The sequence below is a fragment of the Lissotriton helveticus genome, chromosome 5_1 (assembly GCF_964261635.1).
Source record: "Lissotriton helveticus chromosome 5_1, aLisHel1.1, whole genome shotgun sequence".
Classification (NCBI taxonomy): domain Eukaryota; kingdom Metazoa; phylum Chordata; class Amphibia; order Caudata; family Salamandridae; genus Lissotriton; species Lissotriton helveticus.
Window position 1 is genome coordinate 1,709,724,535 of NC_136065.1, and position 13,354 is coordinate 1,709,737,888.

Below are 13,354 nucleotides of genomic sequence, written 5' to 3' on the forward strand. Positions count from 1 at the left end.
ATTTAAACATCGCTCTATTATCAAGGTCACGCTAACGTGTTTCCTTGAGTTAGCAGCCGTCTTTTCTCCACTTTGCATGTCAGCGATATATATATCACTAATGACATGCAAAGTGGGCGTTACTCCTTAAACCTACATGGAAACAGTCACAGACACAACTACTCAATATTTACAATGCGGCCCAGGGCGCGATAAAAAAAAGTTGTGCTAAGCAGGGTTATTGCAGGATTTTAACACCTGCTTTATTCTTGACTTAACCATCATTTGCATGGGAGGTGCATTGAATGATTAAGTGCACACTTGCCTATTAGCAAGCTATTGAGTAGCGATGTACAAATATCACTGCATTTCCAATGTTATTACCGGATTTTACATCGCCTGTGAGCTAAGCGTTGCTGATACGCCGCTAACACGGCGATGTGTTCCAGCGATAGACGACGATAATGAAAAACGCGCTAAGCCCGTTTAGCGATAATTATCGCTTGTCCTTGTTAATATGCCCCTACAGGTCTTGCGACATGATGTATAGTAGGCTCGACTCAAAAGGAATGCAAGCAGCTTCATTAGCGGCAATCCAAGATGGGAAATTATTGTACCACATACGAATACGACGATGTTAACAAGCCCCGGGTGTGTAAAAAGGCGAGGTTATCTTGGTGTGGCAGAAACCTCCCTATAATAAACCCACCCTCAGCTCACTTCCTACGCGCTCTACAACTGAACCCTGGACCACAAAAGATCAAAAAAATGAACTACGATTTTTTGTTCAAAGTTGGCGAAAGACTACTAATCCATTAGGTTTGAACTCTAGACAGACTGCCGTCGTCGCGCTCACACAGGCATTAAATATTAATATTTCGCGATCTGACCCGGACAAATCTAGCGCATGCTCAGTGCAACATATACGACTATCCGCGAGTCGCCACCACGCATGCGTCTGTGTATGCCGCTGCGGCTGGTGACATTGAAGTGCGCGTTCTCGGAAGAAGAGCGGCCCCGTAGCTGGTGCTCGCAGTCATGTCACCGCTGAGCGGCGGTGGAGCGCTGTTTTGCGCACTGAAATTGAGCTCCCGTAGCTCCTTCCTCAACCGGGTGAGTTATATTCAGGAACTGCGTGTATAACTGACATAGAAGAAGGACTAGCGTGAAAAGACGCAGTGATAGAGCGACAGGCTCCAATAAGTTAAGGGAAAGAATAGAGCGACCAAAAGATAGAAAGGTATTTGTCAGCTATTGGGCATATCAAATTCATGCAAACGCCTGTTTTATACTGTCATTTGCAAACGGTGTAATAACACTTAAAGTCACATCTACAAAACGTGTAGTTTTGTATTCCTTGGAGGTAGGGAACATTCTTGGCACGATCTTACCTTGGTAACTGACTGACTAACTGAGTGTGCATTGAAATCTGACTCTGCTCCGATTCACGGATTCATGTTATTTTTTGAAAGTTGTACTTTTGCTTTACAGAAGACACAGTGCTCTGGAAGCAATTGGCTCCTCTAAAATCCAACTTTTCTAAGATGGCCGTTCCATAGCGTGGTCCATGATTGGGTGTGAGGTTAGGCACAAGTGATAGGCCAAACGTCAGAGCATGATTTACATATTAGGAGTCCCGAGCTATAATCTTGTTTTGATTTTGAAACCTGGCTATTTGCGAATTGGTAGTGTGCCTTTTATACATTGTATTTCACAACCTTTGTGTTCTGTTTTTATATTTCCACTCAATCACCTAAATTTAATTTATATTAACTACCCTCAGTTACCGATTGCATGTACTGGAGCCATATATAAAGCAGTGGGGGAGGTGTCATTGTGAAGCGGAGGAAGCTCATCACTGAGGTCACGTGCAGAGTGCGTATGTCACTCAAGTACCTTGGGGAAGGTCTGAGACAGGAGCCGGTAATTGCCCCAGCAGGGCATCCCCTGAAAAGAGGAGCGAGCTCCCAGAGACCCGGGGCCTAAAGGGGGCAGCAGGAGACGCGTGACCGTGTATCTGGTACTCGCTGATGCTTACTCCCTCCGGGCATTGGAAGTGGCTCGCGGCTGGCACTTCCATGAGTGCAATGGCTGAGGTGAGGTAATGGTGCCTCATAACCCAATTCAGACTACTATCCTCCCGCTTTTTTATTTATTTGGTTTTTCATATCGGATCATTAATGGGCTCTTAGAGCCACAGGTACATTTTGTTTCCTCCTCCACATTTATCACGGGCTCTTAACGCAGGTGCTGCCACGGGCTTGGTCAGTGGATTGCATTGCGACTGGCTTTGCTTTGGAAGTGTCTTGAGTTGTGACTAACTTAAGGTTTTGCCAGGGCACAACTCCAAAACAAGCCTTTCCAATGCAATAGGTCTAGCATTTACGCAAGTTTGAGCTTTTGGCATTGTAAATGACAATGCCTTTTATTTATATTTTGGTTTTTAAATGCGAGACCTATAGCATTCATGTGCAGTTGTTGTGGTCTCAGTCATCTGCCGTTCCACTGCTTCAGTAATATTTCTGCTCTGGCGACCATCTTCTTCAGTTCTTTTGATGGCTTTCACTGCTATAACGTCGTTGCGGTGCATTAACCCCTTCGGTGCTCATGACGGAGCGGTTCCGTCATGAGCGTCGGTTGAGCTGTGCTCATGACGGAACCGTTCCGTCATGACCACACCCGTTTTTCAGAACGTTCAGCACAGCGCGAAAATTCGTGCTGCGCTTAACGGGTTAACAAAGATTTAGATTCCTTATTCATGCTAACGGTGTTCAGTGGAAAACGTAAATTAAATAAATACCATATTCTATTGATGCAGCGAGATTACCAGCTTGGGTTATTCTCAAACACCATACTCACCTGGGCCCATAAACACGCATACATAAGCTGATAATCACCGCTGGTGATTAGGACTTATATTTACCTTATAATGAATTATACCTGTACACCATTTCTTACCAGAACCTTATCACCTTAGTTCTCAATTTCCTCTGGTCGATAGATCAGGTTCTTAGCATATTAGGCATCAATGACATTTATCTTTATTTCTTTGAATGACCACAGACTCGGGAAGAGTTAAAAAACTTTATCTATGCAATAATTTTGTGAGTCAAATACCAACACATGTCAAGACACCAACTTTCCAAGGAAAAATAATGATTAAGTAAAAACATAAAGACTTAGTAAAATCTCATGACGTTGTTACCTGGGAAGGGTGGAAAAGGAAAACGGTACAAGGACATACCAAACAGATTTATATTTACCTAGAATGGTGTGGACCAACCCCTGGGTAAGGAGCTGGAAAAGGGACTACTGAGTAGTCAGGAGCTAACTTATTAGAACAGGTTCAGGACTAACCAGGTAACCTCTTCTAAGTGCAATGCCAAAGTTACACCCCTCTCTGGTGCTACTCTCCTCGATTCTTCCCCCTTCTGGATGGACAGATTCTTCTCCCTCAACGATCTCTCCGACTCTTCTTTCTCTCTGTCAGAGTGCCCGAGCAGCGTCTCTGATCTCCGTGGCCTCCGCAGTCTTCTGCCGCAATGATGGGTCGGTGATAGGTCTGACAAACTAACTGACTGAGCCTACCTTAGTTGTACTATTCTCAGTGTATGTACCATCCCCCATAGTTTCAATATTCATGAATCCTCTACTTTTGATTGGACAATGGGATGGGGAGAGGCCATCACACCATACTAATGTAATGTCATTTTCTTTAGCTTATTGTTCTATGTTCCCTCCCCTTAATTACTTTCCCAAGCTTTATTTCCCACCCGCATTTCACATTCGGATCAATAAATTGTATGCAAATTTTGTCTTTTTCTCCTTCCCCTCTCTGGGTCGAGGCGCTGTTCCCAGGCGCGTTTTCTGGTTAAACTATAATTAGCAGACTTTCAATGTCACAGCTTGAAGTTTGACAGTGTCCGACGCGCTTGCGCTCAACCAGGCAAGATGGGGATTTCAGTCACCCTCCACGCCCAAATATGAACTAATAACAAAGTCAAAGAAGAACATGTTCGAATACGAAAATGAATGAATGCTCTGTATAGCACTTATTCCTACTCTAATTCCCTTAATTTATTTTAACTATTGCATTAGCAGTTTAGTAAGACATGCGAGGTTTAGTTTAAGTATAGCCATGTGCATTAGCATGTGATGTTCAAAGTGGCCATCTTTAATACTACTGCGCAGCTGCAAAGATTTCCCACCAAAGGCAAAATACGTCATACTACATAAATGCAGTAGACGCATGCGCAGAATATACCAGCGTTTTTGGCAGCCATATTAAGCCACTCGAATTACTTGTTAGTAAAGCACATTGATAAGCTTACCGTAGATGAAATAAATGGTGTGTAGTGCAATTATTAGTATCCACAAAACATGTTGGTTACATTATTACATGTTATTCGAGAGGATTGAATCCGAGCAAGTTTCTTACGTACAAAACTTTGGTCCATCACTATCATGACCAAGCTTCTGTACCCTTCCTATCCCAACTCCTCTTAAGTCTGCTACTTGTCCAGCTAATTAAAAGGTTAGCTTTCTTGCTATAGGTAATTAAAAAAAAAAGTGAATTATTTGGCTGGCGTGCAGTAGGGTGACCAACTGGCATAGGTGCACATTTAGGACAGTAAGTAAAAATTAAGGACAAAGGGTCAACATTCAGGACCAAAATTCAGGACAGAAGATCAAAATTCAGGACAACAGGTACGTTTTAAAGACACACCAGAGAAGGTCACGCAATAGTAGGTAAGTAAATAGACAACAAACATAAGTACATATTAAAATAAGTTTATATTAGGTTGAGACAATAGTGCACTTGCCTTTCTGTTGCCGCTTTTGGCTACTTTGGCACCCTTTAGCCACCTCTGTACAGCTTCATCACGGTAATTATTCTGCTGTGTTTATTCTGTCTTATGCTGACCTGAGAGCCACAGATCAAAGTCGGAAAGGGCCAAGAAACACTTTTATCTGACCCTGTGACACCCCCACTTTAGCAGATATAGCAGGTGCTTCACCTGGCCATTGGCCCATTGTCATTCTTTATGTGATAATCATCCACAGTCAGAATGACAATGGGCCTGTCCACAGAGTGAGCGAGGTCGAGGAGGGGCTGCACTCTCTAGAGTTCAAAGAGAAGTGCGAGCTGGCTCCGACCATCGATCATCACAGGGAAACAGCACAGCTTGCTGCCATCCTCAAAATTATGGAAAAAAGGCGTCCATGAAAGAAATCCTCACAACGGACAAGAGGCCCAAATAACAGGCAGTCCGTGAAATTTATGGATGGTTGGTCACCTTAGCATGCAGTGATGTAACATCACTCAATAAATATGTTAAAATTATGGCCACTTTAGACATTTCTAAATAACAACTCTCACTTTTGCTCCTTCTCCTTCTAAGGGGCTCTCCTCCCCAGGGAGTGTTTTGTTGTCATTTTGATGTTTTTCATTTATTCTGATGTGCAGTATTGAATTTTAATCCATCTGTAATTGGTGTGTGTAAAGTAGTTGGGGGCTCGCTGAACGAATGGCTCAGCAGGAGTGTAGAATGGATCGGGTTGGCTTGTGAACTTGAAGGGCATCTCAGCTGGCAGTAATTTGAAGTCACATTGGCTGAAAAGCGTGACAGTCCGCGACGAGAGGGACTGAGTGCCATGGAAAATTCCACAATCAAGTGAGAATTGTCTCCCTGGCATAGCAGGGATAAGGGAAGCTGAGCTTCCAGGCCTGTCAAACACCTTCCCTTTATCCAGAGATGCAATGCCAGGGGTTTGGAATTTAATAGAATATCTACTAGTCCATGGGACAGGTTACTTCATAAAACTACTTGTCCTGTAACGAAATCCACTTGTCCCTTTGGTGCCATGTAGTGCGGCAACAAATTAAGGCAGCAATCTCATTATATTAGAGCTCTCATAATAGCCTCTCGGATTATGCCAGAGCTCATACCATCGTAAGGTTTAAATACTAGCAATTCCCTTATCTTATTTTTCCACCTTTCCTCAGATCCACATACTGGGGCTGAAGGTAGCGGTAAGCAATAGTTCCCCATGGTTGGAATGCCCTTTTGAGTCTGTGCGAACCATATAGAGAAAGACTGGAAATTTGCACCTGACAAGAGTAAAAGTAAAACTTCTTCTGGGGTTAGGAAAAAAAATGCTTAGTGGGAAAGTGAACTTGTTGCAGTAAGTACAGCAGATGTTCATGTGAGGAAATCTACACAATTATTTGCAAATGATAAAATGCAATTCACAAATATTTTCTAGGAGTACGATTTCCTGACCTACTTCTGTAAATCCTTGTGAGTTCATGAAAACCGTAAATCTCCACTACTGCAAGGACATATACTATGGGTGCACTTTAGTGACTTTCTTTAAGAATTGGGCCCCTATTTAGGTCTAGCATTTTGCTTTTATTAAAATGCTATCTCTCTATCTACTGGCTGGCTTTAATGTGAGATACAGCATTCTGCTCTTTCATAAGGAGTATATTTGCACGTAAAGTAGTTTTGTTCAGTGCCAGGAACTACTGTGGCAATGTGTGGTTTTTGAGGCCAAAAATATTTTTACTTTTGCCAATGTTTGTTATAATAATGAGGACCCAACAGCTTCCACAACAATAACGTTTTACAAAACCCATGTTAAAATAAGACACGCACTGACATAAGCAAAAGGCGCGTCACAAAAGTCATACTTATTGGCTTTGCCAATGCTTGTTTATTTTCATACTTTCTATAATTTAGTTGCAACTGGTTACACTGTTTTTCCATAATGAATATTTTTTGGAACTACTAGCACGTATCAACAAGATTTTGCTAAACAAGCCTGCAAAGATATGAACCTAAAACTTCACAGTAGTTTAGCAAAACGTTTTTTCCTAGTTGCATTTTTTTAATGAACATTTTATTTTGAAAGCATAGAATCATCAATCTTGCTTTCAAGCTTTTGCATCTATTTGCATCTAATTAGAGAGAATCCTGGAAGCATTATATCTAGCCTTATATTGTTAAACTTTGCAAATGAGTGTACACAATTTTTTACTAGAACCACTGTCAGTAGTGCATAACCATAAATACAAGTTCTAACAGCATTAACCTTTGGACACAAATATTACCTTAACTGCAGACAATGCCCTTCCCTGATCTATAATTTGGTAGTGTAATGTGGCAGTCAAAGGGTTTGTGCTGCAGGGGGTTGGGCCTACTTGTCCCAAGGACAAAATAAACTTGACTCCAAACAACATCTAGTCCTTGACTCCAAAGAACATGCCCTGGGCGTCGGGCTATAGGAATTCCACGCACCTGCAATGCGTTACTTGTTGAAAAGTAGGTGGTTTTTCTTTTATGTCAGGACAACCTAGCACATCCTTCAGTATCCTCACACCTGGGAACAACAGTGTCTCCTGTTGAGTTTGAGGTATGAGAGTGCTGTCGCCATTTTCTTTCCCAGCTAAACAAACACCACCTCTGTTTTGGTGCCCGCTTATTATTCACGCCAGATTGATGACAGTGCGCTTCTTCAGGTGCTATAAACTAAGGGTGGGCGTAGTGTGGCTCCGCGAAGTGGGGTGGGCGCTATGCCCACCCACACGCTTCGCGTAGCCCCACTACGTGCAGCGCGCCTCCCTCCCGCCCTCTTCTACAACCTTATTTTGAATATTACATACAGTAAAATAAAAGGAAAATAACTTACCTTGGATGCGGCGTCCCGGGGCTCCCTCATCCTGTTGACGCGCTGACTTCTTCCGACGAATTTGCATGCGCCCGCGCATTTCTTGCGAAATGCGTATGCGCGGGCGCCCGCGCATGTGCCTTCGTCTGAAAAAGTCGGAGTTTAACTCCGTGGCATTAAACTTCGTTCCGCCACGGAGTGGACGTAGTGTTGCCTACTACGCCTACTTTGTGAAGCGCGAAGTAGGCAACACTACGCCCACTCCATGGGAGGAGCGAAGTGCTTCGCCCACGGTTACTATAAACACAAGCATTTGCAATGCAATAGATCTCGCGTTTACGATAGATAGTTTGAGCTACTGGCATTGGTAAATTCAAGACCAACCAATTGTATTGCAAAGAAGCGGCCACGATTGCCAGTCTGCTTTAGAAGTGAAAGAGCGCATGGCACACTGAATGTTGCAGGGAAACACGTCATGCATGCAGTACCAGAAACTCATTAAAGAAAATAGTGCTTACAGACTAAAATAAACATACCATGTAACAACAGAAGTAAAAGGGCCAGTCCTTATGGGATGTTACAAATGAAGACAAGGTGGTACTAGGAAGGGACTAACAAGCCTGTTGTAGTTTCTCCTTTAATTATGTACATTCCTTACCAAGAATGTATCTATGTCATTGCATTGGAATGTGATGTGGGGAGTTGGGATCAGTTATTACTTCCTTTGTACTTCCTTTTCCTTGCATACAGTAATGATTCCTTTAATATTCAACAAAGAAAAGGAATAATCTGTATTCCTTTTCGTTTTTTACTTTCTGTATACGTTTGAATAGGTAATCTTTACCACCGCTCACCGTTTTCTTGGTCGAATTCGCGCAGAAACAGTCAAAATGCGCTTCAAAACATCCAAAAACTTGCCTCATATAAGAATTGCGAGTGATCAGTTATTACTTGGTCTTGGTTTGAACAACTTGCCTCCCTGTTGGGTGTTAATAAACCTTCTTTCACACTATATTGTGTGTATTCATCTTTATGTACATTCCTTACCAAGAATGTATCTGTCATTGCATTGGAATGTGATGTGGGGTGTTGGGATCAGTAATCACTTGGTCTTGGTTTGAACAACTTGCCTCCCTGTTGGGTGTTAATAAACCTTCATTCACACTATATTGTGTGTATTCATCTTTATATTAAAGCCCATTAATGAATCAGGAGCCATCTTTTAGGAAGGACAATGACACAAGCCAATGAAAAATATGTGCGGAGAGTAGGTTGTGCTTCAAGTACATACACTAATACAGCATGCCTCGCAGGGCAGCGCATGCGCTGCCTAGGTTCAACCTAAAAAGAAGTAAGTGGGGGTACTCTGAAGTCCATATGTAACATAACTGGTTCCTTTGTAAAGTGCTCTGACACCTGCGGGTAATGCATGCACTGTATAAAATTAATAAATAAATAAACCAAGTTAAGCTGTATGCAAGTGGCAACATGGTGGTTGACATCACATCGTGGCATCACAAGAAGTGACATCACAACCCATGACCTCACAAGCAGAGACATCACAAAAAGTTACATCAGATCTTAGGGCGTCACACACATTTTGCAGATCTATCATAAGTACATTTGAGTGCATTATGACTCGAGATATCACAAATGAGATTTTGCATCTGCGTTTTGCCAAAAAAGTTATGCAACCTGACGCAAAATGTGGACCTCAATTTATGCATTTATTTTTAAAAAACTCTGCCAGACCGAAGTTGGCGACAAAGAGAAACCGAGCAGTAAATCTATTCTGCTTAATTGGTTGTAAAGTCTGCATTTAAAAATATCTTCTGGGGTTGAGGCACCTAGTGTGCCTAGCAAATCCCAGGGAACAATAATAATGGTAAGATACATTTGGCGGGTAACCCATTGGCTAGAAATGCCTGTGTTTTCTCTGGTCCCAGTTCTGAATCAACATAGCGTAGCGGATTAATGTGTCTCCTGCCAAGCACAACATCTAATATGCAGATGACAGATTTTTATTTTATGTGGCTAGGTGACCCGTAAGGGTGAGTAGTTTGCGCTTTACAAATAAGGATTTACATTTTTTACATTTACTGCTTTTAACACAGATCCTTGTGTTACTCGCAGTTCATAAATTGTAATCCTTCTAATATAACACAGCAAGCTATAAAGGACATGTGACTCCTACACTATGTAACCCTCACTGTCTTATGTAAAACTTCTACGCCAATGACAAGCAACTCATTCTCTCCCTCACTGACAACACACCCATTACCCGGATCAAGTTCAATGCCTGCATGACTTAAATTGCCCACTGGATGAAGGCCATTCATCTAAAACTGAACACTGACCTAACCGGAATCATGATCTGTGAGAACGGCACATGACTGTGGTACTCTACCTGGTGGGCAACCGAGCTAGGACCAACAGCCCCCAACCAGACAAAGAACCTCAGGACCATTATCCACAGCAAACTTGATATGACTGCCCAAGTCATTGATGTCATTCCTTCATGCTTTTGTACCCTTAAGATTCTGAGGAAGATTTTCAAATGGCTCACAATTGGCACCAGGAAAACCGTCAAGCTCACCCTGGTCACCAGCAAGCTGGACTACGGGAACACACTCTATGAGGTCAATAAAAAATCTCACCAGTAGGCTGCAGACCTTTTTGAGCTCTGTGGCCAAAATCATTCGAACTCTCACGCTGCACTCACATCCCACAACACCTGAAGGAGCTTCACTAACTCCCCATTCACAAATGAGCACAACTCAGAAGCCTTATCCACACTTTCAAGTCTCTAGATAACACTGGCCCAGCACACTTCGACAATCACATCTGTTTTCACAAACCTTCCAGACACCTCTGCTCGTCCGTACTCCTACTTGCACAAATCCACACATTCAGAAAACCAGATCCGGCAGTGAACCCTTCTCCTTCTCCCCTGTAGCGGCAGGTAATTCCTAAAGAGTGGAATGACCTGCCGCTACACGTAAGAGCCTCCTCCTCAGTTCTTTAATTCTGCTAGAAGCCGAAGATCTGGCTTTTAGAGTAGTCCTTATAGGCCCTAGGTGTGCCTAAGCTCGCAATTGCTCAGGTCCAGAATGACCTCCGGATGAAAATGCGCTTTACAAATCTGCATAACATAACTTGTATACATAAAATTTAAGATTAAAACGTTCAGTTGATCTTAGTTTTACGCTCTAATACGCTTCTCCTAAATAAGAAACCAAAAAGAACAATTTTTTTAGCTACAAGAGTGTGTACGCATCTTAAATCTTCACCAGCAAGCTACATCTCTGAACTGCCAAAACTTTGCACAAGTGCACTTTGACACTGATTAATTAATTTCAACCCGTCAAATAAAAGTTACAACAATTTCCAAAGCTAGATAAAGGCGTAATAAAGTGCCAAACTGATTTAGGACAGCTGGCACAAAAATGTAAATTTTACGTTTTCAAAGTTACTGCTCATCTAGGTTTGGTAGTCTAAATTAAAATCTTGGAGAGTTGATCGTTAACCTTAAATACATTGGGGTATCAATTAAGCACTGTGTCTGCGTGTTTCTTTACGGGAAAGCTTATAAAGACATTGTTAAATGATTTCCGTCCTGAAACCTTTTGCAAAACATCTGAAGGCATTGTAGGAAATTCCAGATTTCCTGTAAAGTCAATCTATGTTGTCAAACAACCCAAATATGCTTCATTACCGCAGGTAATGGTAGGCATGAATTTAACATTGATTACTTTTAGCAGTTTTCATGCCATTTCCTTGAGTAAGTTCCACAATTCAAATTTTAACAATTCTTATTTTGGTTTCAAAGATGCAAAATGGCATCTTATAACTATTGTAGTCGTAGAACTGCACAACTATATATTTATACGATAATGCTCTCAGTCTTGTTTGACCATTACATATAATTTTCTAGAACTTCTACCAAATAAAAAATAGTAGATTTTGCAGCGTTAACATTCAAGGCATTGGCCTAGCAATATATCATCTTCAACACCTTTAAAAGTTGTTTTAAGCTGACAGTAGGCTTATAATATAGTGGTGTCAGCATATTGCAGTATTAATTTGGATAACCACTTAATTTAAGAGGCAAGATCTTAAGTTGTGTACAGTTCTCCCTATTTTGGCAACATAGAGGTGAAAAATCCGGGATGCCAATACACAACAATGCTTTAATCAGCTATATGCGAATTACTAGAAATGGTGTTTCTGCCACCCAACTTCGCCTGTTGGGACCTTTAATAGCATCAGCGAAACACCACAATGCTAGCTTCCTCCAAAGTCTTCCTTGTCCCACAAAAGCAATCTTAAAATCTCTCAGCACTGCTCACATATCCTCCCATTAAGCTTTGCATGTTGCTGTGCTGCACCGCTTTCTCGTTTGGCACTGCCACTTTGGATTTTGTATCCTAGATAAGGTTTTCAGTACGGCCAATTAACATACCTTGCAGGCACAGCAAGAACAGCAGCAGCACAACCTTAACCTCATAGATGCGGTGCATTTTCCCGCTGTGCGCTGGAAAATTGAAAAACCCATGAGTGTACAAGAGGTGTACTTCATGACGAGCAGAGCTCGTCATGAGTGTCGAAGGGGTTAACTTATACAAACAATGGTTATGGGGCAAGTGGCAGCTGTGTATGCTGCATCACCTATTGAACCGATGCACAGTATGCAGCAGCAGCATAAGATTTCATCTTAATTAGGAAATGTAATACTTCTCGTACCCGTGTCCTGCCTTTTGTTTGTAGTACTCTAATCTGCAAACATATATTCAATGTACAGAAGTCCAAATGATTGCCATTACCTGTATTAACTTGTTGTTAATAATCAGCGTTCAAATTGCATAAAAAAAAGTATGGGAACTGAACTGCTGCAATCAATGGAGGCATGGTTAGTGAGCGCGGGGTCAAAGGTGTGGCTAAAAATAGCAAAATATTCTGTACTTTTTTTTATCTTTCACCTTCAGATAACTACAAATAAAATAATGTGCAGCTTAAATGAACAATCAATACAAGTTAATGTAATCAGTGGGAAATACACTAGAGGTCACTAAACCTCTATGGGTTAATGCACTGCAGAGGTCTGTGTGTGTAACCAGAGAACCAAAGAATGTAATCTTGGTTTTCATGCAGTGAAAAATAGTGACTTGAATATTTTTAGTGCTACGAGGTCCCATCCTGTGACAGAAAGCACAGTGAATATGATAGTCATTATTTTAAAATTGCATTTAACACAATAGGCCGGCATCGTGGGCAGGTGTTGCTGGAGCTTCACGTTAGCAATCCCCAGCTAGCAGTCGAAGCTGTAGCATGAAGGGGCTGCTGCTAGGCTTTGCATCGAATCGCAGTGCGAGTAGCAAGATCTCCGTGTGAATGGGCCTGTTCATAGTCGAGAAGAGACTAAAAGCTGTAATTCAGCTCTCTTGAGCCAGACTAAGGCTTCATGACCTAATGGGCACCATTTGGGGATCAAGAACACACTGCAGCAGGGTCCAGGGGCTGGTAGAGGACGTTGGAGAGCCTTTTATGTCCCTGATGCTCCGATCAGGAGGCCAGCTGACTAACCCTTGGAGTCACTCTGATGTCCTGGGTTCAAGTATGAAGTTGCAGTTCTTACTGAGGCAAAAGGACAGCAGGTCAGCACAGCAAGGCAGTAGTCTGGCTGAGTGTCAGTCCTCCAGCAGCT

General features: G+C 42.1%; 1 protein-coding gene across 3 annotated transcripts in view; it reads left to right on the top strand.

The window, feature by feature from the left end:
• The first annotated feature begins 904 nt into the window (after nucleotides 1–904).
• Nucleotides 905–13,354, top strand: part of METTL17 (methyltransferase like 17) — a 244,738-nt gene continuing 232,288 nt past the window's right edge. The window contains exon 1 of one of the 3 annotated variants that reach the window (XM_078644984.1): nucleotides 905–1,092. In XM_078644984.1, the coding sequence (XP_078501110.1) occupies nucleotides 1,018–1,092 (75 nt within the window). In that variant the 5' untranslated portion in view covers nucleotides 905–1,017. Of the gene's footprint in view, nucleotides 1,093–1,167; nucleotides 1,220–1,851; nucleotides 2,076–13,354 lie in introns of those variants that run through there. The other 2 variants (XM_078644986.1, XM_078644985.1) reach the window with 2 other exon arrangements.